This window comes from Nyctibius grandis, chromosome 8 (genome assembly GCF_013368605.1).
Source record: "Nyctibius grandis isolate bNycGra1 chromosome 8, bNycGra1.pri, whole genome shotgun sequence".
NCBI lineage: Eukaryota > Metazoa > Chordata > Aves > Nyctibiiformes > Nyctibiidae > Nyctibius > Nyctibius grandis.
The window spans coordinates 47,428,488-47,456,136 of record NC_090665.1 but is presented as its reverse complement, the minus strand read 5'-3'; the positions used below and the strand labels follow the sequence as shown (position 1 = coordinate 47,456,136).

Below are 27,649 nucleotides of genomic sequence, written 5' to 3'. Positions count from 1 at the left end.
CGCATCAGCGCCTTCTGTGTTTGGCCGTCACTCAAGGTCTCTCTACAGAGATTTAAAATAATGCTAATCATTATTAATGGGAAAAAAAATGAACAGTGTCAAAATAAATGAACTTGGTTTTGAAGGACATTTCATGCGCTTTTAAATATTGTTTTGAGGGAGTTGAGTCCCACAAGATGACTAACTTGTTGATGGAGTCACCATCTCTGGAGGGGTTTAAGAAAAGACTGGACATGGCACTTAGTGCCATGGTCTAGTTGCCATGGTGGTGTCAGGGCAATGGTTGGACTCGATGATCCCAGAGGGCTCTTCCAACCTCATTGATTCTGTGAAAGGGGATTTTAGTCAAACCAGAGGAGGGTTTGCAGCTGTTGAAGTTAAATATTGATCTGGAAGTCTTGTGGTCCCACACAGTACCACAAAAGAGAAAAGAAATCTAGAGGGGGGAAAAAAATATTGTGTACGGAGAAGATGGCAAGTTGGAAAACTGTGAAGGAGATTGAAGAGGAAGAAAAGCTGGAAACAAAGAAGGGAGAAACGATAGGAGAAGAAACTCCAAAAGTTAAGATGAAAGACAGATCCAGTATGCAAGCACTGAGCTACAAAACCATTCTGCATAGTTTTGCAGGAATTAGTTCACAGTGAGAGGAATCTGTAGCACTTCCCTGGATCTAAAAACCAATTCCCGTGAAACACCCAGCAGCTATGCTGTTTGGCATCAACCCACTTGGTAGTGGCAGAAAAAATGACTAGTATGTTATTTATATATGAGCTGAGGTATATTCTGTACTTTCTCTCTACTGCACAATAAGTTTAACATACGTGCACGGGGGCATTCAGCTACTTAGTGGGTTTTCAAGGCCTGTATATAAAATTGAAAAATGCAGTTCAGCTGCTTTTTATAAGACATTTACAATAATCAGTTCAAAGTAGAACATACAATAGCTGCTTAAAAATTGACTTTGATTCCCTCTATGATAGAGAGCTTACCAGTACAGCCCGGGTATTTGAAACCACTAATGTCTGGTTTAGTTTTTGCTGCTGTTTAATTTGCACGGGTCTATTCCATCTCTTCTTTTTTTTTTTGTGAAAGCAGAAAAATAAAATGTTTTACGTTGCTAGTGCTGCCATAAATGTTATCAACAGTAAATGTCTAAAATGTTGCCAGAAGCTCTACTGTCCCACCTGCTCCTGCAAGAGAGAGACTTATTAAGAGCCCTGTACAGGTAGCACATTTTTGCTTGCAATTTTGCTTTGCAATAAAGTAAAAAGCAAATGGCTTCAATTTACATTAAACATTTTGCTGGTCAAAATGACAGAATCCCAGAATCAATCAGGTTGGAAGAGCCCTCTGGTATCTTCGAGTCCAACCATTGCCCTGACACCACCATGGCAACTAGACCAGGGCACTCAGTGCCATGTCCAGGCTTTTCTTAAACCCCTCCAGAGATGGGGACTCCACCACCTCCCTGGGCAGCACCTTCCAATGGCTAATGACCCTTGCTGAGAAGAAATGCTTCCTAATGTCCAACCTGAACCTCCCCTGGCACAGCTTGAGGCTGTGTCCTCTTGTCCTATCGCTGGTTGCCTGGGAGAAGAGGCCGACTCCCACTTCACTACAACCTCCCTTCAGGCAGTTGTAGACTGCACTAAGGTCACCTCTGAGCCTCCTCTTCTCCAGGCTAAACACCCCCAGCTCCCTCAGCCGTTCCTCATAGGTCAGACCCGCCAGACCCTTCCCCAGCTTGGTCGCCCTCCTCTGGACTCGCTCCAACACCTCAACATCTTTCTTGAAGAAATCAAAACAATTTGCTGAAGCAAACAAGTATGTGCAGCATCACAAACCACGATCCCCCTTCACCGGGGTGCATCTCTGGAGAAGAGCAGCCCCAGCCCCGCACGGCGCCCACCAGCCCCAGCGTGAGTCCTGGCCTTTCTCAGCCCCTGGTGTTGCACCCGGCCGGGTCCCACAGCCCCGCACGGTAAATGTCCGGCTCCGCGGGGTTGTTCTCTTTGTGACTCTCATCACATACCGATTTTAATAGCACACACACGCACAGAAGTCTAGATTGTTGGCAGCTCGCTGTTATATTTCTTTGTGTCGTGATGCTAATGACTAATATCAGAATCCCCGCATATATTTTTAAGCAAGATACAAACAGCAAAATTAATGATACCCAGCAGCTTTGTGTCCTTCATATTTATACTTGCACCTCCAAAATCTCCCACCAGGTTTCCAGAATCCATCGTGACTCCAATTTATGGAGTTTCCCACCTCCTCGGGGAGCCCCCAGCTCCCCTCTCCCTCCCTGCCCCAAAGCTGCTGGTGGGGCGGGTGCTGAGCGCCTGCGGACACACACAGGCCAAGGGCAGAGCAGGCGGAGGCTGAGGCCACACCACAACTTCTCCCTTAGGAAATTCAGCAGGAGTAAACAAAAAAAAAAAAAGCTTTTCAACAGATCCTTCCACAGCTGACCAAGCGCGGCTGCTGCTGCCGTTTCTCCGGGGCTAAAGGGTTACGGCATCCCTTCTCATGGGTGTGAGTACCAAGCTCCTGAGTTTGGAGGGCTCCGACAGTGTCAGGGACTATGGAAAAGAAACTCAACATTAACAACAACTGTAAAACAAATAGTTCCACTGACACGAGAGAGGACGGTACTGGGTTTCCTATGGGTGTGTGTTTTGGGCATGGAGTCCTGTGTGGGTTCACTGATGTCTGGGAAGGGCTGAGCTCCCAGAGCCACAGTTCGCCAGAAAACGTCTCACCAGGGTTTCTCTCTCTCTGCCATTCCACTGCGAAGTACCATTGACCCGGCAGTATTTAACATCTTTGCTAACTCTACATCTATATCCAATTTGAAATATGTCCGTAGATTTCCTGGTGTCACCTAGAAAAGACATGCAAAGGTGGGGTGACCACATGGGACTCTAGGAAACCCGGCTGAATAATTCACAGCAGCGATGCGCAGGCAGGCGTGATACCCGTGCGTTGCCCATTAAGACGTTAAACTCATTTAAATAAGTTTCCTTTGATTGCAGGAAGTCTGAGGGAATCTCTACGGGCTTTATGGGCTGCCCAGGGAGGTGGTGGAGTCACCATCTCTGGAGGTGTTTAAGAAAAGCCTGGACATGGCACTTAGTGCCCTGGTCTAGTTGCCATGGTGTTGTCAGGGCAATGGTTGGACTCGATGATCCCAGAGGGCTCTTCCAACCTGGTTGATTCTGTGATTCTAATAAACGGGTTTTAGTTTGAACACTGAAACCCAGAACGTTTTAAGAATGTTCAACAGAATGTTTTTAGGTTTTAGTAAGCTGGACTAGTTGGTTAAATAACACAGGCTGAATGCTGCCATCCTGCATTCGGAAATCTGTCCTTAAGACATCTAAACTCACTGACTTCTCTACTTTCTGGGTAACCTGGTGTTTCAACTTCCACAAAAGCAACCATTTTAGCAGGAGGACACTCAGAGCTAACAACCAGTAAGCATGGGGACCTCTCAAACCTGGTGGGAGCTCATGTACTCCTGAAAAAGGCAGTCAGGACCTAACTGGGCCATCTCCATTTTAGCATTCAAATAAACCCCGATTTAGCTATTTAAAATAACACTTACATACTAATTAACTTCTTCAGCCTAAGCTGCATATAACTGATGCTTTCATTTTGCTTTGTAAGAGGCTACGCCTCGCCCTGACGCTGTAGGCGTCTGGAACTAGGCAGGACCGTCCTTTAAATATATATTTTTTTTTTTTTTTCTCTGTCATCCAAGTAGTCAGACCCTCAAACAGTTCAAATTTCTTATGAAGGGAGAAACACCTCTGAACTGTTGCTGAGCCAAACTAAACCCCAGCATTGTTTAAAAAAAAAAAATCACATTCTTTCATTTTGTGCCACGGATTGTAAGAGCTGAGCATCTGATTACTGCCAGCATAAAATTTCTTCTTTGAGGCTGACTATAATTACAGAGCGTTTTAACGCTTTTATCTTTGGGCTGCACTGGGACAGGATGGATTTATAGTCTCTGTCTCCTGTGTCATTCGGTTTTGCATGGTCAGAAGGGAAAAAGACAGAAAACTTTCTCTCTCCTTCCCCTCTTTCTGGACGAATGTGTAGCGTTAGCACAGCCAAAACCAGATGTAAAGGGCAAGTGTCGTGAGGATGGAGCCAGGCTCTTCTCAGTGACATCCCTTGACAGAAGAAGGGGCAACGGGTGCAAGCTGGAACACAGGAGGTTCCACATAAATATGAGGAAAAACTTCTTTACAATGAGGGTGTCCGGACACTGGCACAGGCTGCCCAGAGAGGGTGTGGAGTCTCCTTCTCTGGAGACATTCAAAACCCGCCTGGACGCGTTCCTGTGTGATATGGTCTAGGTAATCCTGCCCCGGCAAGGGGATTGGACTAGATGATCTTTTGAGGTCCCTTCCAATCCCGAACATTCTGTGATTCTGTGATACACACAGTTCAGGGAGGGAGCAACATTAGTGACCTGAGCAGGAAAATGCTGATAGAATCATAGAATCATTTTGGTTGGAAAGGACCTTTAAGATCATCAGGTCCAACCGTTAACCCAGCACTGCCAAGCCCACCACTAACCCATGTCCCTCAGCACCACATCTACACGGCTTTTAAATCCCCCCAGGGATGGTGACCCCACCACTGCCCTGGGCAGCCTGTTCCAGTGCTTGACAACCCTTTCGGTGAAGAAATTTTTCCTGATATCCAATCTAAACCTTATAGACATTGTTGCCTTGAAACATATCTTAAACTCAGGAAAACCTCACTCTTGGTAAGGATCCTTGCAGCAAGTGAACCCAAAGGCGGCGGCAAAGCCCCACGTGCTGCTCCCCCTTGTCAGTGCTTCCTCACACGATGGATCCTCCAGCCAAGGCAGGTCTTTGGCTTCTGCTGCCTTGATGCCCAACGGCTGGATTATCCCTTCCTCGAGCGAGCCATCCTGCAGCTCTCAGCACCGTTCAGAGATAAAAGCTGTTCCTCATTTCCATAGCAGCTGTCTCCAGCGCTTTAACCTGCATTTATCAGATTTATTCGGTGTAGCTGGATCCTGCCCCACCTTTCTCATGGCTCATCCCGGCAGCCCCAGCCTTGGGGCTCCACCTCCATGGGGGTGGTGGAGCCGATCGGTTCTGAAGGTCTCCCGGCCTCGCCGTGGGAGGTTAATGGCATTGTGAAGGGACACACACGACTGGTAATTCTGTGCCAGAAACAACACAAGCGCTCTGCTTGCGAACTTCCGAAACTCCTCCGCTTCCCTCCAGCTCCCCCCGTCTCCCAGGAGCGGTGGATAAACACGGAGTCAAATGGTTCAAAGCTTCGCACACTCACTCGCTGTGACACAGGACTTTCTTTGCCCATTTATTCCCTCTACAACTTACCTTTTTTTTTTTACTTTCCTGGATGCGAGGAGGTTCACCGGGACCTGAAAGAGTGCAGGAACGACCCCGAGGACACCCCGAGGTGGGGAGCTGTACACCACGGTGGGAGCCGCAGCATGTCTGAAAGTCACCCCGGGGCACCAAAACAGCCACCTCAAGGGAGAGGAGTGTGGAAGGTTTTTAATAGTCCTTCCAGAATGGCTTTTATAAAGGAGGCGAGGGAGCTGAACTGGTTGAAGTTGGTGCAAAGTCTTTCTAAGCAATGCCATGACAAGAGGACACAGCCTCAAGCTTCGCCAGGGGAGGTTCAGGTTGGACATTAGGAAGCATTTCTTCACTGAAAGAGTCATTAGGCATTGGAAGGGGCTGCCCAGGGAGGTGGTGGAGTCACCATCTCTGGAGGTGTTCAAAAAATGTCTATATGTGGTTCTTCAGGACATGGTTTAGAGGGCATGGTGGCATTGGGTCGATGGTTGGACTTGAGGGTCTTGAGGCCATTTCCTCTCCTCCTATTGCTGGTTACCCGGGAGAAGAGACCGACCCCCACCTCACCACAACCTCCTATCAGGTAGTTGTAGAGGGCAATAAGGTCTCCCCTCAGCCTCCTCTTCTGCAAACTAAACACCCCCAGTTCCCTCAGCTGCTCCTCACAAGACTTGTGTTCCAGACCCTTCGCCAGTTTTGTTGCCCTTCTTTGGAAGAAGCTCTTCTCATAGCGGAGAAAGTGCACAGAGATCTCAGGACGTGCTGGCGGTCCCACATGCCTGGACAGCATGTGAAAACATGGAGGAAAAAAAAGATAATTGGTTTATTTGATTTGATAATTGGCTTATTTCATTTGCAGCCACTCTCCTCACCTCAGCCTGGGCATACCTGTCAGTGCCGTGATGGAAACACCCTGGATAACACGTGCTCTTCACGGCAAAGCCAAGGGAACAGACTTTTTCAATGGCAACTGGAAATTTTGCCCCGAACTCTGCATGCTGAAGATCTGGGCATGAGACTTTGGATTTACCACATGGAAATACCCCACAAAAGCCAGCACTGTGCAGGGTTTTCCTGAACTGTTTTAGCCAGTCTCAAAGCGACCCTTTGCTTTACCAGGCTGGCTTTCAGCTTCGTGCCAATGCTTACGCTCAGGGCACAGCTTGGCAGCCCGTGTCCTCACTAAGGCCTTGAAAGAGGCTGCAATTCTGAATTGTGAATGAACGCCCGGATTAGAGGTGAAATCACGCCGATGCGAAGTGCAGCAAGACCCTGGGTCCCTCGAAGCCTGCCCTGAGACTCTTTACCAATGCTGCCATCTAGAGAGGAACCATCCATCTTCCACACGTGCACCATCGTCAGGTCCTACAGAAGAACTACAGGATTTCAGAGCTTTTCTGCCTCTAGTCAAGGGTTCAGCTGCTGGTGCACGTGCTTGCTGACACCAGCTAGTAAAGCCACCACCCCGTGTGCTGGGCGTCACCACAGCTGCTGCTGCCTGCTAACCTGGCTTCTGGCACTGGCACCTCTGCCAGCCCCACCAGGCTGAGACAAGAAATCACAGAATCGTTTTGGTTGGAAAGGACCTTTAAGATCATCAAGTCCAAGCATTAACCCAGCACTGCCAAGCCCACCACTAACCCATGTCCCTCAGCACCACATCTGCACGGCTTTAAATCCCTCCAGGGATGGTGACTCCACCACTGCCCTGGGCAGCCTGTTCCAATGTTTGACAACCCTTTCAGTGAAGAAATTTTTCCTGATATGCAATTTAAACCTCCCCTGGCACAACTTGAGGCCGTTTCCTCTCGTCCTATCGCTTGTTACCTGGCAGAAGAGACCGACCCCCACCTCACTACACCCTCCTTTCAGGCAGTTGTAGAAAGCGAGAAGGTCTCCCCTCAGCCTCCTTTTCTCCAGGCTAAACCCCCCCAGGTCCCTCAGCTGCCCCTCATCAGACTCGTGCTCCAGACCCTTCACCAGCTTCATTGCCACCAAGCAGCAGTTCGGTGGCTGGGCTGATTTCCACCCCATGTATGGCTGCGCTCACTCTTGTCGGTGAGCTCTGGGGATGTATTTTCACTTTTGTGCAGTGGAAACTGCACGCAGAAAGGAGATATCGCATGACGTAAACTCGGGGTGAAGATTACAACACACACGACTAGTGAGACATCTGGATCTAATTGGGCTCCTCTGGGACAGGAGTCTATAGCTTTAGTCTGAAGAGAAGCAAAGAAAGAACAGGAGTAATTTTTCATGCAAATACCCACGTGCACAGAGGGGCTGAGGCTCTGCAAACGCCTCCATCGCCACGTCTTTGGCAACTGTGGCCCGTTAAGTGCTGTACGGGCTGCCCGTGCTTCTCTGGCGTTGCACATGGTCACCGACTTGGAAGGAATCCACTACAACACAGCCCCGGGGGAAAAGTGAATTTCCTGAGAAACTCATGACTAAGTGACCCCCGGCGCGCAGAGCGGCAGTGTCCTGTGGCCAGGAAGGTCAATGGCATCCTGGCTTCTAGTAGGAATAGTGCAGCCAGCCGGTCTGGGGAAGGGATCGTCCCTCTGTACTCGGCACTGGTGAGGCCGCACCTTGAATCCTGTGTCCAGTTCTGGGCCCCGCACTTCAAGAAAGATGTTGAGGTGTTGGAGCGAGTCCAGAGGAGGGCGACCAAGCTGGTGAAGGGTCTGGAGGGTCTGACCTACGAGGAATGGCTGAGGGAGCTGGGGGTGTTTAGCCTGGAGGAGGCTCAGGGGTGACCTTAGTGCAGTCTACAACTACCTGAAGGGAGGTTGTAGTGAAGTGGGAGTTGGCCTCTTCTCCCAGGCAACTAGCGATAGGACAAGAGGACACAGCCTCAAGCTTGGCCAGGGGAGGTTCAGGTTGGACATTAGGAAACAGTTCTTCTCAGCAAGGGTCATTAGCCATTGGAAGGGGCTGCCCAGGGAGGTGGTGGAGTCACCATCTCTGGAGGGGTTTAAGAAAAGACTGGACATGGCACTTAGTGCCCTGGTCTAGTTGACATGGTGGTGTCAGGGCAATGGTTGGACTCGATGATCCCAGAGGGCTCTTCCAACCTCAGTGATTCTGTCATTCTGTGTTCAGAGCTGTACCAGTTATCCTGCCCCACCAGCCACTTCTCCTTCATTTGCTGGATACTCAGAGACCTGCTGGCACTGCGGCAGCTGCCCAGAGCTACGTCCCACTCAGCAACCCAGCACACACATCTGCCTGGGCTTCCCCAAGAGCAATCTTTGCCTGGAGCCATCTCCCTCTCCCGTGCAAGGCTCCAGATCCATGAGCTGAAGGGGTGAGGGCCGCACGGGCACAGTTTGGACTCTGCTTGTAGGTGGAGTGGAAAGGAACAGCTGGAGGAACTGTAGCTGAGATGAAGCTGTGTGAGTGCAGGAAGCTTTGCGTCTCGTTCTGAAGACGCTGAAATAAGCCAGGAGCCCCAGGAGAGGAGAGCAAAAGGAACTCAGGACTGACCTGCTTTAAAAAGAGGCCAACCATAAACTACGGGGTCACTTGTTCACGCAACGCTTACAAGACAAATTAGAGCAGCCAAATTGTTTTTCCTCCACTAACCCCAGCTTGCTGGTTTGGTGCTTTGCAGCCGGCGGTGAGGAAAGCCTCAGAGATCCAACCCTGCCGAGTGAAGCGCCGGACTCGCTGGCGCAGGACCACGGCACAGAAACCACGGCTCTCCCAGGCTCGGGCACGAGCTTTCCCCAGGTCAGCAGCTTTTAGCCTTTATTATCACCTTTTTTCTCTAAGACTGCTCTAGATCATTTTATTGAGCAGCTCTTCACGTGCCAACACCATTCACAAAATGTGTTATTTGCGATTCTAGTTTGTTTTTATAATCAAACCGGCCCGAAGCTCTACGGTGCACATGTAAATCCTTCTTTTCTCTCTCAGCATATTTTATAATCACCAATTTACATTGTTTTCAAGTTCGTTATTAGCGGACTGAGGATCAAATGTTTCCATGCCGTACGTGTCCCTACGGAAGAAGCTGTCAAGGAGATTTAGACTTGGTCTTTCAAGTGCTCAGAAGAAAGGAGACTCCCCAGATTAATTTGGAAGTTTCCTTGCTGATGCATCTGCCCTTTCCCGGTCACGCGGCTCGCGCTTCCAGACCGATTCATGTGGCCAAAGTCACAGCAGCGTCCGTGCTAACGATGCCTGACGAGCGCTATGCAAATGGAGTCCTTACAGAATCACACAGAATCAACCAGGTTGGAAGAGCCCTCTGGGATCATCGAGTCCAACCATTGCCCTGACACCATCATGGCAACTAGACCAGGGCACTAAGTGCCATGTCCAGGCTTTTCTTAAACCCTTCCAGAGACAGCGACTCCACCACCTCCCTGGGCAGCCCCTTCCAATGGCTAATGGCCCTTGCTGAGAAGAAATGCTTCATAATGTCCAACCTCAACCTCCCCTGGCAAAGCTTGAGCCTGTGTCCTCTTGTCCTATCACTAGTTGCCTGGGAGAAGAGGCCGACTCCCACTCCACTACAACCTCCCTTCAAGTAGTTGTAGACTGCACTAAGGTCACCTCTGAGCCTCCTCTTCTCCAGGCTAAACACCCCCAGCTCCCTCAGCCGTTCCTCGTAGGTCAGACCCTCCAGACCCTTCACCAGCTTGGTTGCCCTCCTCTGGACTCGCTCCAACACCTCAACATCTCTCTTGAAGTGCAGGGCCCTTCATTAGAGCCCCAAATACTCCAAACATTTTCTCCACTAAAACAATTACAAACCTCCTCCGCAGATTACAAAGGGGAGCAAGCGCCGGCTCCGTGCTGCAGGGCAGCAGCAAGGAGGTGTTTGTGTCACAGCCTGGCAATAAGTGCTCTCAGGGAACAAGGGCTTCTATTAGAAGACTGAAATCTGTATTTGCCAGTAAAAATGTTGGCAAAAAAATCAGAAAGAAGGTTTCACAGCAGGGATTTGCTTGACTAGAAAACGGGGCCGATGAGTCCCACACTCACCCCCACAAGCTGGGCCAGGGAAAGGGGCTGGAGCCGGGATCTGACAACAGTGGGGAAGGCAGCGGGGCTGGTCCCGCGTCCCTGATGCTTCCCTGCTACACGTGCCCTTGTAGGAGCTGGGCTGAAGCGCCATGAGACAGCACAAGAGGGGGACGCGGGGTTGCTGCCACCCAGAGAAAGGCTGGCAGCAAGGATTTACAACTGAGAGGCTCCAGGTTTTATTGCCAACCTCCAGCTCCAGCCACACATCTTTTCTGGCAGAGGAGATCAAAGTGGAGCAGAGCACCCAGCCCGCACCGTGGACGTGCCTGGGTTGAGCAACTTCACTTTGATACACCTTTCGCCTACGTGAGGACGCAAGTGATGAACATGGGCTGCACCGTATTTAACTTCCCTTTGACAGGTTTGATGTGCAACTAAGGTTTGATTTAGGGTTTTTTCCCCCCCCTCTTTCTCCCCTTAATGCAGAAGCCACAGCGTCTGCTGGGATTTTGGATTCCTCCAAAAGCTCACCAAAGCTCCTCTCCCCCACCACAGACTAGGGTGGAAACTCCGGTCCATCTCCACGCACGTGGGTGGTTTGGTTTTGGTTTTTCCTTTTTGCTTTGAGTGAGAGACACCCACACGCCACCACTCTTCTTCACTGTAAGCAGGAATCTTTGTCACTATAGTTTGTGGCCAGACCCCGAGCACAAGCATTGCTTCCTCAGATGACACAGGGTTTATTCAGATAATCTCCTGGTATTCTTCTGCATTGCTGACCTGAATCCATCCAACACTCAGGCTGTGGCTGGGCCAAAACCAGCGCACAGGGTGGACAGGTTTCGCCAGGGGAGGTTCAGGTTGGACATCAGGAAGCATTTCTTCTCAGCAAGGGTCATTAGCCATTGGAAGGGGCTGCCCAGGGAGGTGGTGGAGTCACCATCTCTGGAGGGGTTTAAGAAAAGACTGGACATGGCACTTAGTGCCATGGTCTAGTTGCCATGGTGGTGTCAGGACAATGGTTGGACTCGATGATCCCAGAGGGCTCTTCCAACCTGATTGATTCTGTGGCTTTCCCCAGGGCCGTTTCACCGTGTGTCCCCGCGGGCACGGCTGCCACCAGAGCCAGGCTGCAGGGGCAAGCAGGGACAGGAGCTCTGCGCCACCGACCCGGTGACACCCGGCACCAAGGCACAGGCACACAAGCAGCAACAGGCTGTCAGGTGTTCTGGTTTATAACACACCCCACACCAGAGCAGCTCTGCCAGCAAAACCGCCAGCGCAGACTGAGCGGAGAGGCCCGTCTGTCAGACACCTCACCCCTGCGAGGAGGATGAGATAAAGAGCTTTTTGTCAGCAGATCTGCACCTACCTCGGAAGCGTTGCTGGCAGCATCCTGGCGAGGGTGAGGGCGGGGTGTTTCACATTCCTGGAAACCAGAGCTGTTCCCTCCTGCCGGCCCAGGGACCCAGCTGCATGGGCAGTGCCCCCAGAGCAAGGCTGAGCCCAGCCTGGGCAGAGGGTGAGAGCGGGCAGGGACGTTGCAGGGATTTGGGTGACAAAGGAAACCAAAAGGGGAAAAGTCACCCAAACTCATTCCCACTAACACAACAACATAACTTAAGCCATGAGATGGAGGGAGTAAACCAACGGGGTCTTGTGGATTTACCTGGGTTACTTTCCAGAGTCCCTGTTGCTGCTGGAGGGTGTCACCTCCACTGACGAGGGGCACTAAGTCAGCGCCATGAGCACGTCTAGTCCTCTCCAGGGCCAGTCAGGCGGGAGCAGGAACACGGCTCAGCTCCGAGGGGATGGCTTCCAGGAACCAGGCAGGAAGGCACAGCTCCAGGGTGGTAACATCGAACAGCTACAGCTGTTTCAAAGTGACACTCTCTGTGCCTTTGGATAAGATTTTGCACATTAATGCCTGCAAATCTGATTATTCCAAGGATCTTACTATCCATGTTCAACAAAACGAGCTCATCAGAACAATCTTTTGTTCTTCCAAAGGGAGCCTATCATGGTGTAAGAAAATAAGAGAGCACTGAACAGTAATTGTAGCTCACATCACTTTAATATCCTGCAATGCTTGTTACTGCTCATTTCTGTGCGGAGGGTTTGTTGTGGGTTTTTTCTTACACAGACGGCAAATGGAGATCAATTTACATAATTTGCTTTTGAAAGGGAAAAATCCACATAAGCAAAGATACTCAAGCCTTAATACACAGCCATGGCTTATTCAGAGACATCGCACTTAACAGACTATGTATTAACGAGGATAAAGGATTTGGGCTTCTTTGCCAGGAAAGTTTCCAAGACAGAAAAAACCCCTCTGTATTATTGAAGAATTTCATCTCTGTTATTTCTAGAGCCTTTTGTTTAAGAGAGAAAAAAAAAAAAGTCCATATGCTAAACCAAAAGGCCGTGCTAATGAGCACCATACCCAAATTGCCAGCGGTGCTGTGTGACGCAGGAAAGCAGCACGGCAACGTGCACACCAAGTGTTGACAGGGGCTGGGTTTTATTGTCTATCCTTGGCAGTTCCATAGTGTTCTTAAATACAGAAATAAAATTAATATTCCTCTTTTAGTGACAGATTTGGCAATAAAAGGGGAGAGAGGCTGACTTCCTTCACGTGGCGTGCACTCCAGCGTGGCGTCTGACCAAGCCTTTATGTTATGACAGTCGGGCCGGTGCGGCCGGTTCTCTCGTGAAGCTGGGAGAGTTTCAGTGCAATAGAAATGAGAGGTGCCAACATGACCTGCAGAGAGGGAAGAGACGGCTCAGAACCGCGGAGCAGAGCGGCACGCGCAGCCTGGGGGGCCAGCGAGGGCAACACGGCAGGGAGGGAGCAGCGTTACGACCGCGTGCAGGCTCGGAGAGAAAACCCGAGCCAGCTCCACCTTCATTGTGTCACACTCCAAACTCCACTGCACCAGGGGCACAGAACAGTTAAATCATGAGTTTAGCTCGTGCCTCTCAGAATGTGGGGTATTTTTTAGCCTTTTTGTCACAGTAATATGCAACAAGAGCTCAAAGACTCTTTGCTGGGGAATACAAAATGAGGATTCTTTCCTCGAGCGCCTACAAGAGAAGTCAACGGCGTTTCTAAGTGATGCTGTAAACAATGTACTAAACTCAGTACAGAACAGGTCAGGGTCATCGTACATCCAACTGCATCCTTTTACCCCCATTTGTTTGTTTTGAACAAGTATTTCCCAAATTCGGTGTAGGCATGAGCTCATCTTATCCCTAGTGATGCAACATTTCAACTAGAAGGTCAGTTCAGGACTAAAGAGTGTCCTCCCACACCTGCAACCAGCCACAGATGTAACATCAACAGGAAAACCAATGTGTGATTGCAGGAGCAGCTCTGAGGGACTCTGAAGAAGTAACACATGTTCCACACAGAGCTTTTTTTTAAATAAATACTGGGATTAAAGAAGCCAAAGCCCTCGCTTCCAACATAGGCACCTCCACGGAGCTCTAAGGAAAGCAGCACTATGCAAAGGTTTAAGCTTTTCAGCAAGGCTGGGAGCCAGCGGTGCCATGACTGAGACGTGATACTTACCTGTGGGTCTTGGTGTATCTTCTGAGCATCCTTCTCATAGCTGTCGATGTACAGCCGCACGGTCGCACCAGCACTGCCCGTACCGCTCAGCCTGAAGATCACGCGGGAGCCGTCGGAGAAGATGAGCCGCAAGCCCTGGTAAGAGAGAAGGGGAGGAGAGCCTCTCAGCTACGCGCCTCCTGGGTACCCAGGGTGTTTTCCTCGAGACCCAGCGTGGCTATGCCTGACCTGCACAATCCCAGAGCTCCTACTCTTTGGGGGGCCCCAGGAGGCTCCTGTTATCCTCTCCCCACACCCAGAGGAGCTGGCATCCCTCCTACCCCACTCTGGAGAACCTGCTACAGCTCCTCAATACGGAGCACGTTGCTGCTGTAAGGTCCTTCGCCCCAGCGCTTGCTTGGAAACAAGAGCCAGGGACTGGTTCTCTGCCAGGCACAGCGTTACCAACCCACTGCTCCTCCACGAAAACACTGCTCCTGTCATCCCACAGGCAAGGCCATCATCCCTGCAGGATTTCTCCGTTGTTCCTTCCCACTTACTGTGCTTCCACATCACGCTGTCAAACCAATCCATCTGCAGGGCATTTTTAATCAATAATCTCTGGCGACAGGTTACTCATCTCAGGTGTATTTAATAACCCCCTGTAATACCCCTGTGCCTTCTGGAGCCTGGAACTGAATCCCCCGTGACAGCCCCTCCACACTGCCACCTGCCCTCTTAGGGACGAGCCTGTGAGGAGTGCCACCAGCCCAGGGACAAATGCATCTAGGGAGGATTCGCCTGCGTCTACTGCTAGAGAGAAGATGACACCCAAACAGGAGGGTTTGTGCCTCGTACTCCAGTGGGGTTTCAACCCTTTACTCAGCACAACCCATTTCTTGGCCATTGACCCATCACCCAGAGGATCCCCCTCAACTCAGCTCTGTCACCCCTTCCCCTTTGGAAGGGGACTCTGCTCCCACAGTCTCCAGACCCTTCCCTCTCCAAGGCAGCAGTTTCTCTCACGAAGGGCAGGATCCCACCAGCCAACACAGGGTGGAAACAATTTTCCAAGGGACAAGTGCAATGTTTGACTTCAAAGCAGGTGCAAATGGCAACAAAGATTAAGCCCAAAACACCCAGTGCAACACCCCTCTGAGGTCACGTTCAGCCCAGGCCACGCTGTGCCCACCTGGTTTCTGGAGACGCTTCCATCCACGGGATCGTTGTACTCAAAATTATCAGCTTTCTCAACCGTGTAGACTTTGTCGCCACATGATAACTGTTTCCCCACAAAGGAGCGGTCAAACATCACAGTCTCCAAATCCTTCATCATTTTGTTAGCTGCATCTGCATCCACCTCTTCATAGTCGTATCTACAAGTCACCACAAAACAAAGAGTAGGAAGGGGAGGCTGTGAAGAGTAGCAGTGTTTTGCAACGCCCTTGTTTAAACACTATGATCTGCCCCATGTATGTTTTCTACTGCCTTGCTGGAGGAGAGGACAGGAAGAAAAGAGAGGAGGGTCTGTGTGCAGCAATATAGCTACGATCCAACACGAGTCACAGAATCACAGAATCAATCAGGTTGGAAGAGCCCTCTGGGATCATCGAGTCCAACCATTGCCCTGACACCACCATGGCAACTAGACCAGGGCACTAAGTGCCATGTCCAGGCTTTTCTTAAACACATCCAGAGATGGTGACTCCACCACCTCCCTGGGCAGCCCCTTCCAATGGCTAATGACCCTTGCTGAGAAGAAATGCTTCCTAATGTCCAACCTCAACCTCCCCTGGCCAAGCTTGAGGCTGTGTCCTCTTGTCCTATCGCTAGTTGCCTGGGAGAAGAGGCCGACTCCCACTGCACTACAACCTCCCTTCAGGTCCTTGTAGACTGCACTAAGGTCACCTCTGAGCCTCCTCTTCTCCAGGCTAAACACCCCCAGCTCCCTCAGCCGTTCCTCGGAGGTCAGACCCTCTAGACCCTTCCCCAGCTTGGTCACCCTCCTCTGGACTCGCTCCAACACCTCAACATCTCTCTTGAAGTGCGGGGCCCAGAACTGGACACAGGATTCAAAAAGCACAAGTTGTGCTGTGTTGCACGAGCCACATCGAAGACAGAGGGCTGGACTCCAACAACGCTGACTGCAAAGAATTTATTCTAATTCTGCCGATAGGATCTCGGCAGGTTCGTCACGATAATGATTTTGCCTGAACATCCTCGTGTGTGTCCCCACAGCAAAACGCAGGTGCGATTGCAGCACAGGATAACACACCAGTGCCAGCTTTGATCTCATCAGCCGGGGCAAGACTGGCAGCGGAGAGCACACATGGGGATCTGAGACTCTGCACTCTGATTGCCAGTGGGATCTGCACCGCTTTTATTTGCCCGGCTGGCTCGATGGAGCACGCACGGGCTTGCCAACCTGCCTACCGTTGCACTTAGCTTGCTATGCAGCCATACCCCTGGTGCTAAAACACTGCCTTTTTATTCTAGACTTTGGCATTTTTTCCACAGGTTTAAACGCCTCAGCTGTATGCTGGCTGTGTGGTGTCGGGGGGAAAAAAAGGAAAAGGAAAAGGCAAGTTCTTTCATTTGGCAATTTGAGAGAGAATTTTCATGTAGGTCTTCCAAGCTGAAAGATTTCTGCCTAACACTTTCACTCCTGAGAGTGTTCCCACCTTTGCTTACGTGCAGGTTAGTTCTCACTCCTTCCCTTTTCATCTTCTGTGTCTACTTAGTTTAAATTAAGAGTATTTGAGGACTGGACAGAAACTCAACCAGGTAAATAACGGCTGAGGAGCTGCGCAGCCATTCAATAAGACATTACCATCACTGAAGATACTACACATGAACTTGTGAGTTGTGGTCTCAAGAAACATACTGTTCTAATGGCAAAAAAAAAGACTCTTGCAAGAAAAAAATCTCCATTGTAAGAAAAAAGATACCTTGCATGTATAAACTGTACAGCCTTTGCAGACTTTGATACTTACTAGGTTTATGTTTAGGATAACAAACCCTAAACTCGACATAGAACCATAGAATGGTTTGGGTTGGAAGGGACCTTAAAGATCATCCAGTTCCAACCCCCCTGCCACGGGCAGGGACACCTTCCACTAGACCAGGTTGCTCCAAGCCCCATCCAACCTGGCCTTGAACACTGCCAGGGAGGGGGCAGCCACAGCTTCTCTGGGCAGCCTGGGCCAGTGTCTCACCACCCTCACAGTAAAGAATTTCTTCCTAAGATCTAATCTCAATCTCCCCTCTTTCAGTTTAAAACCATTCCCCCTCGTCCCGTCACTACTTGCCCTTGTAAAAAGCCTCTCTCCCGCTTTGCTGTAGCCCCTTCAGGTACTGGAAGGCCTGAAAGGTGAAGGTGAATAGGTCTATAGGTCATCATGAGAGGTCAAGGTGAATACCCCCTGTTTTATTTAACCCAGACACGTTTCATACTGCAGCAGACTGCTCAGGGAGTTTGAAATTACTGCAGCACCACAGCAACAGCAAGTGGAACGAGGCCGAACAGCGCTGCAGTCCCACGTGCTGGTGCCACCAGCGCTTGGGGTTCCGACCTTGGAGGGACGAACACAGGACAGAGGTAAGTGCAAGGCGTCGGGAGCGCTTTCCCCACCTGGTGAAGAAGTTCCTGCCATACTTCTGCCAGTGATCCTTCATGATGTCCTCCACGCTCTGCTTGCGGGTGGCCAATATGGAGAGCCAAGCCAGGACAGCCCACAGCCCGTCCTTCTCACGGATGTGGTCGGAGCCTGCAGAGAGCCACAGCAGAAACACATTTCCCACCTCCTTTCACGCGAGAGTCCGTGCGACGGCCCTGCCTTGTCTTCTCTCCCCCCTCCAGCTGGCAGCCGTACAACCTCACAAATGGAAGGCATTTCATGAGCTCCATCCCCGCTGGATTGGTAAAACGGTTCAAGATATCATCTGCTTTTAGCTATAGCCCAAATAAAACGTTCGGCCCCTTTTAACACGCACACGCTCATTGTTCACAGATCCTTAATTCTGTTCTCAAGGAAGTAACGGGGAATGAGCAGTAAAAAGGTCATCAAAAAAAAAAGGCAACTGCAAAGGAACAGCTCGGGAAGGACTAACATCCACCTCCTCAAGCAGCTGTCACGTCCCGCCTGCCAAAGCAGCACGCTCTGCTCAGCACATACCCTGGCTGAGCACCAGGCAGAATGTCAGCCCTGGCTGAGGGAGCCAACCCTAACGACTCTGTAATTACCCCGCAACGGGGAGAAGAGCAGCCGGTCGGACAGCACCAGCCACGGGGCCGGCAGCGAGTAGGGCATGGAGAGACTCCTCTCGCGTGTGGAAGCCAGAAGAGAGCTTCGTGCCGGCTCTCAGTCCCCCCCACCAGGCACCGAAGGGCTACAAAAGGCCCAGTCTGGCTAGCAGAGGGCTCCTCCACAGCAAGCACTGCCCAGAGCGCAGGGGGCTGTCACAGCCCAGCCCGGCCCCGGGAGCACCTGGACAGGGGCTGACAGCGGCGGGGCAGGGACCGCAGGGCACCCAGGCCCTCAGGAAACCCGAGAGGGTGTTGCAACTTAGACAGCACCCTGAACACCTAAATTAAACGAGGGATCAAATGGCAGCCCAGAATACACCCAACCCAGCCTCCACCGTGCTTCTGGCTTGCGAGTTCAGCGCTGCGCCCCACAGATGTACAACTTTTATCCTTTGAGCTCTGGAAAACCTCCAAGCAGGTATCAACGAGATCCCAAGGAGCCAGGGAACGCCTGCTAACGCTGGGCACTCCAGAGCTGCCATTTTACCCTCTCAAGAATTGCCACAGCGGGCAATCATCTGGGGAAAAAGGCTGGGGGCTGGGCCAGGGGTTACGCGGCACTTTACACAAATCCCACTATTGTGGACGCTGCGATAAATTATCCTCACGGTCCTTTACAGCAGAGAGAGTTGTGCAGAGGTGATGGAGAGGAATGCTGAATAAACAGAGGTCCCATGTGATGTATCAACTTATGGCTGGAATAAAATACCCACGAAAGCAAGCAGGAATTCTGTCATGTCGCATTACTCTAATTGCTCCTGGACTCCAGTCCCACCGGGTCACAGTTTGTTTCAATTTTTACTGGGTCTATTTGGCTGCTCCTTCACCTCTCTCCCCTTCAGCACTCACATTCAGTCCGGCTCCAAACAGCTCCTCATTAACTTACTATCGAACAACCTTCCTTGCCCCTTTTCATTCCTTAAAGTGCATTTGCCAGATGGACAAACTCCCTTTGCATCGTGGGGGGTGTCCAACACTCCTGGGCCCTTTCTTGTTCTGCCCCCCTCTCCCCCAGAACTGCTGCAGTCCCTGGGCCACTCCGACACGATGCTGCATGGCCAAAATCTCAGCCCCTGCTGCAAATGGCATCAGTCACTTGTGTTTGTGATGTAGAGTCACTTACCTATGGGGGGATGGAGAGAAACCATGAGCTCATTGTACAATACAAGATGGAAACAATTTGAGAGAGCTGCTCATTAGAGACCATCTCCTATCAGCAGCCCCATGAATCATTTGCTGCTTTTTGTTTTTATTTATTTACCAAAATGCTGGTGCCCTCTCATTAGCCAAAGTCTAGAACATAAACTTAACGCATGCTGAAATCATTCAGGGCGAAACTCCAAAATCTTTCTTTACTCATTATTTACTTCAAGATTTCTTTACAGAGATACCACATTTTCTGAAATTCCCCTTTCCTTCCAACCTGAGGCCAAATCCCGTGTATCAGAACAGCATCTAATTGTGAAAATATTGCCACCGAAGACTGCTTCAGCCCCACAGCAAACTGCTTTCAGCCAGAGCCTGTGATGCCATTTCCTCAGCTACAGAAAAGCTGGGGTAATTCCTTCACGTCAAGGTGCACACCCCAGTTCCACAAAGCATTTAATTTCAGGCATTTGGGGATTTAAGGCCATCCCTGCTCTGCGAGACACCCACGCACGGGCTAAAATGTTCTTCTGAAATATGGGGTGGTGGAATGAAAACACGCAAGGTTGGAGCCTGAAATCATCCGGCCTAAAGTCCCTCAAGACCCTGGGCCTTGCATTCCCTACCAGCTGCCCCCAGTCTTCAGAGGTCTTTAGAGAATAGGAAAAACAAGATCTCGGGGAGAATCAGACCAGAGAAAACTCAGCCTTTGTGCACGAATGAGGGGCTGACCTCCTGCACGCAGGGAAGGGCCCGTTTCCACAGTCAGGACGTTAAAACCACGTGGTAGGTGCTACGGGAGAACTCAGAAGCTGCCGAGGCCTCCAGGGAACATGGCGTGTTTCAAGCACGCCGCCCCGACGCAGAGCAGAACCTGCTCACTTTGACTTCCCTGCACAAATAACAGTTGTGTGTCACGTGCACACCCCTAGTAAATTCCTTAAGATGTTCACTTTGTTTCTCAGTAACCTAATAACTTGCTTAGACTGTTCAAAGGCAAGTGTTAATTTAAACTTTATAAATCATACCTTGTTTTTAGAACAGGAAAATGGGGGCCCTATTAAGCTCAGAGATTTAATAGTGACCTGAAACCTTCCCTAATAAAACTGCATGCTCCAAACCATATTTCTTTCCAGAAATGAAAACATTTAGGAGGTTTTCCTGGCCACCAAGAGTTGAAAAATACATTTAACACTGCACTTAATCCCCATAGACTCAATGACCGGGCTAGTAAAGAGGCCCTCAAACTTCCTGCATATCTACATATGCCTTCCTAAATAACTGAAAGGAGAACTAGCTCCTGCCTGACAAAACTTGTAGCATTGTGTTTGTTTCCACTGGTGATTCTTGCCAGTTTTTTTTAAATTTTATCATTTTAGAAGCATTAACAACTACACAGGAAAGACAACACAGAACTAAGAGGAGGAATGTCACCATCACTGGTGAAATCAGGAATGCTGACTTACCAGTACCAAAACTTTCCTCTCCACACAGAGACAGTTTGTTGGCATCCATCAAGTTTCCAAAGAACTTCCAGCCCGTTGGAGTTTCGTACAAAGCAATCTTTGTAGCATGGGCCACCCTTCAAAGGTAAGGAGGCGAAGTCACATCACAGCTGGACTCTCAGTGCACCCAGGTGAAATACTGCAGTAGGAGCTTCGGTTGCTACCCAGCATCTCTTCTGGGGTAACACTGAGGGCAGGGTCATGCCACTGTTTTGGGGTTTTTTTTACAACAAACAATTCTGTGTACAGCAATCCTGGTGTAACCTTTGGGGAAGGGGTGGGATGTACAACTAAAGAATAGATATAGCTCCTCTAAAGCAATTTTAAGTTGTAGATCTCAAAGCATTTAACAAAGAAAGCATCACTATCAAATTAAACAAAAAAGGGTGGGGAGGATCATTTGTTTGGGCTTATCTGTAGAGAAGAGAAAAGCCAAGAGCAGAGCCCAGCTCTGCCATGTCCCCAAACAGGATTTAATTCATTAAACTCCCTGGTAGCCAGCCCCCAGCAGCCCTGGCACTGCTTCACCCTTCAGGCGGACCCTGTACTCCCTCCCCACTACAGACACGTGTTACACCCCAAAAAAGGGACAGTCCCTCTCCTTGGCGGGGCTCCCCTCCCCTCTTCCCCCATGCACAGAAGTAGATGGTACCTATCGAGAGCCCCACTGGTGGGCATGCTCCGGGCGAAGCCGCGGACTCCGGTCTGCTGGAAATAAGGGATACTGAAAATGTTGGCAGCGATGACGGCGACGGAGTCGGAGGGGTTCACAAAGAAGCCGTGTTTGCCCAGAATCATGTTGCGATCCTGGTGAGAACAAGAGAGGAACAGCTCTCATCCCTGCTTAGCACAGAAAGGCAGAAGTTGTTCTACTTGGCAGGCGCAGCCCATAAACCCAACAACTCAGAGAGGCTTTCTGACTGCACTGAAATAGTTTTGAAAAAGTTACATAGCAACACCTGTATAGTGTTTCACCTTCCTGCTTATTTTTCACAGCCTTTAAAGCTACTTAAATATAGTTTGGGCTTCATTATTAACACAGACGGGGAACGGTTTTAAACTGAAAGAGGGGAGATTTAGATGAGATATTAGGAAGAAATTCTTTGCTGTGAGGGTGGTGAGACCCTGGCCCAGGTTGCCCAGAGAAGCTGTGGCTGCCCCCTCCCTGGCAGTGTTCAAGGGCAGGTTGGATGGGGCTGGGAGCAACCTGGTCTGGTGGAAGGTGTCCCTGCCCGTGGCAGGGGGTTGGAACTAGATGGGCTTTAAGGTCCCTTCCAACCCAAACCAGTCTGTGATTCTTTGATTCTATTGCCACGGTGGCTAACTGCAGCAAGTGGTTCACTTCTTTTTGCAATTACAGAAGGGAGAGAGGGAGAAAAAACGTCTTCGCCTTCGTCCTCCTCTGCTTATAAGCAGCTGAGTGGTCACTCCCCCACAACTGGCTAGAGGGCAAAAAGGTGCCAACAGAACAGCCCGGTTACCCCGTCTCCATCAAAGGCAGCTCCAAAGTCGTACTCTCCCGTCTTCATGGTCTGGACCAGGTCAGCAGCGTAGGTTAAGTTGGGGTCGGGATGGTGGCCACCGAAGTCCTCCAGCGGGGTGCAGTTCACAGCAGAATTCGCTGGGGCTCCCAGCTCCTCACACAGGATCTTTTTTACATAAGGGCCCACAACTATCACGGCAAAACATGAAGAGGAAACGAGTCAGCCTCTGCCCTCAGGCGGCTCTGCACCAGCCCCATAACCACCCAGGCCTCCGGTCTGCTCACTTTGGGTCAGTTTATGTGGTTTATGCTACTAAAGCACAAGCACTCACATCAAAAGCCCTAAGCAGCACATGGGTGTGCTTAAGCCTGATCCATCCAGCACACAAGCTCTTGCCAAAGCATGCTTGTCAGCTGTGGGGCTGTCCCACTAAACAAGTGAGGCCACTCATGGGTTTAGAAGTGAGGATAAGCCTGTGCCAGGGGCTCAGCATGTGAGCCAGGACCCCACTGTGAAGGGCTTATGCCTCAAGTGCACCGAGGTATTAGTACAACAGCCCCATGTAACAGCACAAAACACATGTGTGATTCACAGACATCCAGCAGTACAGCAGGATTTACTGCTCTCCAACGCTATAATATAGACAATAAAAAAATAAGTGAGCATGGAATAGGATGGGAATAGGAATAGGAACAGCCTGAAGACAAGAGAAACAAGATGCTAACAAAGCTAGGGTGCTCCTGAAACTATCTATTGAAAGAGACTCACAGGCTTGGCATATATGTTAAATTATATAAAGCAGTCCAATGGTCCCATTTCCTACTCAAATATCTATGGGCAGACCTTTGCCTAAGCGCTGTGACCTCCACGGGACATCGACTGATGCGACGTCTGCCAGAGCAGCTGGGATCACGGCACCAGCACTAACATCCTCTCTCTCTCAGGTGTGGATTGACCACACAGCATCCCCCCCAAACCCCAAACATTTCCCAAGTCCAAACACTTGACAAAAGAACATAAAGCCACAAAAAGTTTGCCTGCAAAGAGAAAAATGCAAAATGTTGCAAAACAAGAAACAAATGATGGATTATAAATACCAGAGAAAAGTTTTCTCTCTGAATCAAAGCCCCGAGGACACCCAGCACCCGCAATCCCACAAACCCACGCCCACCCGTACCTCCGTGCATAGCATCTATGCGAATCTTGAGGTGGTTCTTCCCCGAAAGCAGTTCCTTCAACGCGCTGAAGTCAAAGATGTTCCTCAGCATATTCGCGTAAGCTTCTACCGAGTCCACAATTTCCACTGGAAAAACAAAACAGAGACCAACTCTCAGGGTCTGAAATCGTTGCAGGACAACAACTTTGCTACACGTGGCAGTGTGCTGACAGCCCTTAGTGCAAAGGGCCAGGGCTCAGCACAAAGCCATTAAACATCCCATAGAACCATTTCATAAACACAATAATAATGGTCCTACATTAAGAATTTAATTACAGGCTGTCACTGCTAATCACATTACGATCCAACAAAATCCTCAAGACAAACACTGTTCCCAGCTATGGCTCCCTGCACTTCTTTCGATGGGGCTCAGTCCCACTGTGCTTACCTGGAGAGAGGGATTAAAGGAAAAAAAAAAAAATATATATAAAAACAGATCTCCAATTTCCACCAAAGTCAATGGGAACTGGTGCACCTCATAGTTTGAAAAAGTCACACCTTTGTAACTAACATATAAAGACAGCCATGAAAATGCCACTAACATAAAAATCCCACTATACAGAAACGGGGATTGAGAGAAATACCAACTTTTATAATCTTTTGGTGTCATTTTTTTTTTTCATTACAAGCACAGGTCACCAGGAGATGGTAAAAAATACTTGCAGTGTTTTTCAAAAGTCTTTTTTTAATGTATTTTCATATTTCACTGCTAATTGTACATTTACATACACGTGTGAAATGTAATGGCTTTCCCACTCACAGAGAGAGCTTTTATATATGAAACCATGGGGGAAAAAGAATCAGTTTCAAAGATTAAACACTGACACTGTAATTTTTAATCAGGAAAATGCAATTTAGCTGCAGAGTTGTCTGTTTCACAAGTACACGTTAATGGCAGCCTTACAGACAAAACAGTCTCTGGTTTTGGTGAAGTTTGATGGATCAGATTTACGTACTGAAGTACAACCTTTTGTAGGACAGAAATAATAATTAAGTATCTACACAAGGTAAGAAGCAGGCCAAAAAAAAAAAAAAGAAAAAGAAAAAAAAATGCCAGGGTGACCAGGAGCAATGTCCTTGCTTGGCTTATCCAAGAGGTGAGAAGAGGTCAGAATGGCCACATCTTTCCTTCAGAAACACCAAATGTCCTTGCCCATTCACAGCAGGTCCACACTAACTCCACCTGAAAGGCAACTTTCCAAGAAGAACAGTCATTTACCTGTAAATGGTTTAAATTTGTTCTCCAAGTCAAACTGCTGTTTGCCAATGGTGCTCAGGTCCACCTGGAGATCCGGGCAGATCGCATACTCTTCAATTTTCTTGCTGATTTGGAAAATTTTGTCCGTGATTCCTTCAGGAGCAGGACCTGCAAAATAAAATGGTCAAGGGGGAAGACGTTAAAGAAGCAGACTGCGAGAGAAGTGCACTTCAGAAGTACAGCAGAAGACCTGGGGTTGGGAATGCCTCCCTTGGAGAGGACTATCAGGGTATGAGGGGAGCAGACCAATCTCTTCCTCTGTTTAGGGAAACCCACCGTTGAGGGCACTGAACCTCTGTGATATTAAGACAGTTAAACTAGGTTCCTTGGGGTCAACACGGCCAAACAGAAACAACACAAATCAAAACGAACGGAGCTCCCTTACCGCCATTGGCAATGTTGAATTTAATGCCAAAGTCCCCATTGGGCCCACCGGGGTTGTGGCTGGCCGTCAGGATGATGCCCCCGATGGCTTTGATTTTCCTGATGATGCAGGACACGGCTGGGGTGGAGAGGATGCCGTTCTGCCCGATGACTAGGCGGCCGATCTGAAAAATCGAAGAGCAAAACAAACTAGTGTGAGTCCCACATCCTAAAACCAGCAAAACTGCCCAAACCCCAAACGTGGGCGACAGGTAAACCAGAGCCCCCAGGAGCGGGGTGCTGCTGGCAGGGGTGCTGCTTCTCTGCAAGCAGCTTCCTCCCAGGAGGCTGCCGAAGCTCTCCGCTGTGTGCAGTGCAGGTCAGCATCTGACCCCACTCTGTTGTGCCTTTTTAGCATTTTCCTTTATGAATGCTGCAGCTCAGCTGGAAATGGCAGCTTGCACCGAAGAGCTGAGCTTTCCAGAGGCACCTCAACAACAATGAAAAAAAAAAAACCCAACCCCCTTTGGGCTATGGTCTCCAGCTTTGCTTTCAAAAGACACAATGGGACTGAGAGAAGCCAAAACAAAACAAAAATGGAACATCATCACTATTCCCATGGGACCAGCTGCAGATTGTCTTACTCGCAGCGGGTAACACACCTCCTTCCCATAGATTTAGTAATATCACCGAGATTAAATCCAGACCAATGTGCTAAGCAACACAAGGTAATCAGGATCCGGTTGCTGGAGTTGATGTAATAAAACAGAAGATGAATATTTTTCTGGAAGAACACGCTCCTTACCATAGCCCCCAAATGAGGTGACAGAGATTTAAAAAAATACCAGACTACTCTCCACCAGCCGAGGAGATCAGACCCTGTATTCGACGGAGAAAAGAGGGCGAATTTCATTCAAACACAAGATAAACCAGACAACAAAAGGCAGCGCTCCCAGGCTGAAGGTCCACGGTCGGTGCTAAGCCAAGGGCACTGGATGACTGCGATTCCTCTCCCGTGGCACTGCCTGGTGCTAAGCCCCGGCTTCGCTGCCGATCGGTTGTTACATGCTACAGCTGCCACAGACCAGCCGGGTGAGCGAGACGCCGCTAAAGGAACTGCACCTCTAGCAAATGATGAGCATGGATGTGAAATGGCAGTTTATAAACCCAAAGGGAATGGCCTTCTTTCAGCTGGCCAGAGCAGCTGATGTTACAGCCCTCACAGTGCCCATCTACCAGCCTCATCACACCAGTTTATTGGGCCATACATTTAATTTGAAGTAGCCCAAACTACACGGGTTTTGCTCTTTTCCCCATCCTCAGTCCAAGCCAGCACACCTTGTCTTGTGTTTCATTCCAGCCTCCAACTCTTGCTCCTTCAGTTTCACCGAGAATTAATGCAGTCTCCAGGCAGCTCCTCTCGAAAACTTCATCTTTTGTTTCCCAGTTTCCCTTCGAGTGTCATGTTCACAGAATCCCAGAATCAATGAGGTTGGAAGAGCCCTCTGGGATCATCGAGTCCAACCATTGCCCTGACACCACCATGGCAACTAGACCAGGGCACTAAGTGCCATGGCCAGGCTTTCCTTAAACACCTCCAGAGATGGTGACTCCACCACCTCCCTGGGCAGCCCCTTCCAATGGCTAATGACCCTTGCTGAGAAGAAATGCTTCCTAATGTCCAACGTGACCCTCCCCTGGCCAAGCTTGAGGCTGTGTCCTCTTGTCCTATCACTAGTTGCCTGGGAGAAGAGGCTGACTCCCACTCCGCTACAACCTCCCTTCAGGTAGTTGTAGACTGCACTAAGGTCACCTCTGAGCCTCCTCTTCTCCAGGCTAAACACCCCCAGCTCCCTCAGCCGTTCCTCGGAGGTCAGACCCTCCAGACCCTTCACCAGCTTGGTCGCCCCTCAGCTGCATCACCCTTCTGCATCAGTGCTCTGCCAGGCCTCGAATGCAGCTCAAGGGATGCTGAGGACTGGAAAAACAAGGGGGTTTCCCCCCCAAACCACGCAGCAGCTGCAGGGGAGCTGGGTGAACACATCAAATCTGTTGTCCTTACCCAAGCTGTCCTCCCTGCACACCTCAATTGCGGCCTTTGCATGTGCATTGCTGCTCCTGCAGCGAGGAAGGAAAACAAAGACTTGGCTCCGTAGAAGCTGCTGTCTGATTTGAGGTCCTCCTTGGCTTTCAGCTGTCATTCCCCACCCATCCAATGCTAAATCCTTTGTGGTAACTACTGGAAAAGGTTGCTCAGTGTAGCAGCGTGCTGAGCAATTTACGCCTAATCTTTTTTAATTCTCTGGAATTTCTTAGGAGAAAAACCTAAGGATGGGATGATGCAGACACACCTTTCACAGAATGCTCAAAACAGACCCGTCCACAAACAGATCCACTTTGTGCGGCGATTTTGGGCTACAGCACTTTGAAGCAATACAGGCAAAACTTCCACCCTGGTTTTACTG

At 49.8% G+C, this 27,649-nt stretch overlaps 1 protein-coding gene across 2 annotated transcripts in view; it reads right to left on the bottom strand.

Annotated features, from left to right (window-relative positions):
- Positions 1-12,858: 12,858 nt before the first annotated feature.
- The window catches only part of PGM1 (phosphoglucomutase 1), a 28,320-nt gene continuing 13,529 nt past the window's right edge, over positions 12,859-27,649 (bottom strand). For both annotated transcript variants that reach the window (XM_068406194.1, XM_068406192.1), the window contains exons 2-11: positions 25,207-25,369; positions 24,783-24,929; positions 23,525-23,650; positions 22,345-22,535; positions 21,516-21,670; positions 20,825-20,940; positions 17,538-17,673; positions 15,099-15,282; positions 13,928-14,062; positions 12,859-13,117 (exon numbers count right to left, since the gene is read on the bottom strand). In XM_068406194.1, coding sequence (XP_068262295.1) covers positions 13,028-13,117; positions 13,928-14,062; positions 15,099-15,282; positions 17,538-17,673; positions 20,825-20,940; positions 21,516-21,670; positions 22,345-22,535; positions 23,525-23,650; positions 24,783-24,929; positions 25,207-25,369 — 1,443 coding nt within the window. In that variant the 3' untranslated portion in view covers positions 12,859-13,027. The remainder of the gene's footprint in view (positions 13,118-13,927; positions 14,063-15,098; positions 15,283-17,537; positions 17,674-20,824; positions 20,941-21,515; positions 21,671-22,344; positions 22,536-23,524; positions 23,651-24,782; positions 24,930-25,206; positions 25,370-27,649) is intronic.